This window comes from Chlorella variabilis (genome assembly GCF_000147415.1).
Source record: "Chlorella variabilis unplaced genomic scaffold CHLNCscaffold_13, whole genome shotgun sequence".
Lineage (NCBI taxonomy): Eukaryota > Viridiplantae > Chlorophyta > Trebouxiophyceae > Chlorellales > Chlorellaceae > Chlorella > Chlorella variabilis.
The window spans coordinates 756-4,081 of NW_005435075.1; the positions used below are offsets into that span (position 1 = coordinate 756).

The 3,326-nt window shown below is 57.1% G+C and overlaps 1 protein-coding gene across 1 annotated transcript; it reads left to right on the forward strand.

The window, feature by feature from the left end:
* Nucleotides 1-2,797: 2,797 nt before the first annotated feature.
* On the forward strand, nucleotides 2,798-3,013 carry CHLNCDRAFT_24493 (hypothetical protein; the record flags this gene model as incomplete). Its single annotated transcript, XM_005846496.1, has 1 exon — nucleotides 2,798-3,013. One exon carries the CDS (start codon nucleotides 2,798-2,800, stop codon nucleotides 3,011-3,013), a length of 216 nt encoding a protein of 71 aa, XP_005846558.1.
* Between the last annotated feature and the right edge of the window lie 313 nt (nucleotides 3,014-3,326).

Sequence of the window (3,326 nt, forward strand, 5' to 3'; positions counted from 1 at the left end):
GGATCCCTCCTGATTCTGCAGCTGGTGAGTGATCGGCTTGCTGCCCGCCATGTGGTGCTTGTTGTGTGCCCTAGATGCGCGGATGTGTGTCCCTGCCCGGCCATGTGGTGCTTGTTGTGTGCCCTCGATGCGCGGATGTGTGTTGCTGGCAGGCTATGTTGGCAGGTGCCCATCTGACTTGCCTGCTTTGTATCCTTGTGCCCTACCCCACACATGCATCTGGATCCCTCCTATTTCTGCAGCACGTGAGTGATCGGCATGCCGCCCGCCATGTGGTGTATGTTATGTGTCCTCGTTGCCCAGATGTGTAATGCTGGCAGGCTATGCTGGCATGTGCCCCTCTGACATGCCTGCTTTGTTTTCTTGTGCCCTACCCCACCCATTCATCTGGTTCCCTCCTATTTCTGCAGCTCGTGAGTGATCGGCTTGCTGCCTGCCATGTGGTGCTTGTTGTGTGCCCTCGATGCCCAGATGTGTGATGCTGGCAGGCTATGCTGGCGTGTGCCCCTCTGACCAGCCTGCTTTGTTTTCTTGTGCACTACCCCACACATGCATCTGGATCCCTCCTGATTCTGCAGCTGGTGAGCGATCAGCTTGCTGCCCGCCATGTGGTGCTGGTTATGCGCCCTCGCTGCCCAGATGTGGCTGGAAGGCTATGCTGGCATGTGCCCCTCTGACTTGCCTGCTTTGTTTTCTTCTGCCCTACCCCACACATGGATCTGGTTCCCTCCTATTTCTGCAGCTAGTGAGTGATTGGCTTGCCGCCCACCATGTGGTGTATGTTATGTGTCCTCGTTGCCCAGATGTGTGATGCTGGCAGGCTATGCGGGCATGTGCCCCTCTGACCAGCCTGCTGTGTTTTCTTGTGCCCTACCCCACACATGCATCTGGTTCCCTCCTATTTCTGCAGCTCATGAGTGATCGGCTTGCTGCCTGCCATGTGGTGCTTGTTGTGTGCCCTCGATGCCCAGATGTGTGATGCTGGCAGGCTATGCTGGCATGTGCCCCTCCGACCAGCCTGCTTTGTTTTCTTGTGCCCTACCCCACACATGCATCTGGATCCCTCCTGATTCTGCAGCTGGTGAGCGATCAGCTTGCTGCCCGCCATGTGGTGCTGGTTATGCGCCCTCGCTGCCCAGATGTGGCTGGAAGGCTATGCGGGCATGTGCCCCTCTGACTTGCCTGCTTTGTTTTCTTTTGCCCTACCCCACACATGCATCTGGTTCCCTCCTATTTCTGCAGCTTGTGAGTGATTGGCTTGCCGCCCGCCAGGTGGTGTATGTTATGTGTCCTCGATGCCCAGATGTGTGATGCTGGCAGGCTATGCTGGCATGTGCCCCTCTGACCAGCCTGCTTTGTATCCTTGTGCCCTACCCCACACATGCATCTGGATCCCTCCTATTTCTGCAGCGCGTGAGTGATCGGCTTGCTGCCCGCCATGTGGTGCTTGTTGTGTGCCCTCGATGCCCAGATGTGTGATGCTGGCAGGCTATGCGAGCATGTGCCCCTCTGACCAGCCTGCTCTATTTTCTTGTGCCCTACCCCACACATTCATTTGGATCCCTCCTATTTCTGCAGCGCGTGAGTGATCGGCTTGCTGCCCGCCATGTGGTGCTTGTTGTGTGCCCTCGATGAGCGGATGTGTGTCCCTGCCCGGCCATGTGGTGCTTGTTGTGTGCCCTCGATGCGCGGATGTGTGTTGCTGGGCTATGTTGGCATGTGCCCCTCTGACATGCGTGCTTTGTTTTCTTGTGCCCTACCCCACACATGCATCTGGATCCCTCCTGATTCTGCAGCCCGTGAGTGATCGGCTTGCTGCCTGCCATGTGGTGCTTGTTGTGTGCCCTCGATGCGCGGATGTGTGTTGCTGGCTGGCTATGTTGGCATGTGCCCCTCTGACCTGCCTGCTCTGTTTTCTTGTGCCCTACCCCACACATTCATTTGGATCCCTCCTATTTCTGCAGCTTGTGAGTGATTGGCTTGCTGCCCACCATGTGGTGTATGTTATGTGTCCTCGTTGCCCAGATGTGTGATGCTGGCAGGCTATGTTGGCAGGTGCCCCTCTGACCAGCATGCTTTGTTTTCTTGTGCCCTACCCTACACATGCATCTGGATCCCTCCTGATTCTGCAGCCTGTGAGTGATCGGCTTGCTGCCTGCCATGTGGTGCTTGTTGTGTGCCCTCGATGCCCAGATGTGTGATGCTGGCAGGCTATGCTGGCATGTGCCCCTGTGACCAGCCTGCTCTGTTTTCTTGTGCCCTGCCCCACACTTTCATTTGGATCCCTCCTATTTCTGCAGCGGGTGAGTGATCGGCTTGCTGCCCGCCATGTGGTGCTTGTTGTGTGCCCTCGATGCCCAGATGTGTGATGCTGGCAGGCTATGCTGGCATGTGCCCCTCTGACCAGCCTGCTCTGTTTTCTTGTGCCCTACCCCACACATTCATCTGGATCCCTCCTATTTCTGCAGCTGGTGAGTGATCGGCTTGCTGCCCGCCATGTGGTGCTTGTTGTGTGCCCTCGATGCGCGGTTGTGTGTCCCTGCCCGGCCATGTGGTGCTTGTTGTGTGCCCTCGATGCGCGGATGTGTGTTGCTGGCAGGCTATGTTGGCATGTGCCCCTCTGACTTGCATGCTTTGTTTTCTTGTGCCCTACTCCACTCATGCATCTGGATCCCTCCTGATTCTGCAGCTGGTGAGTGATCGGCTTGCCGCCCGCCATGTGGTGCTTGTTGTGTGCCCTCGATGCCCAGATGTGTGATGCTGGCAGGCTATGCTGGCATGTGCCCCTCTGACCAGCATGCTTTGTTTTCTTGTGCCCTACTCCACTCATGCATCTCGATCCCTCCTGATTCTGCAGCTGGTGAGTGGTCGGCTTGCTGCCCGCCATGTGGTGCTTGTTGTGTGCCCTCGATGCGCGGATGTGTGTCCCTGCCCGGCCATGTGGTCCTTGTTGTGTGCCCTCGATGCGCGGATGTGTGTTGCTGGCTGGCTATGTTGGCATGTGCCCCTCTGACTTGCCTGCTTTGTTTTCTTTCGCCCAACACCACACATGCATTTGGATCCCTCCTATTTCTGCAGCATGTGAGTGATCGGCTTGCTGCCCGCCATGTGGTGCTTGTTGTGTGTCCTCGATGCGCGGATGTGTGTCCCTGCCCGGCCATGTGGTGCTTGTTGTGTGCCCTCGATGCGCGGATGTGTGTTGCTGGCTGGCTATGTTGGCATGTGCCCCTCTGACCTGCCTGCTCTGTTTTCTTTCGCCCAACACCACACATGCATATGGATCCCTCCTATTTCTGCAGCGCGTGAGTGATTGGCTTGCCGCCCGC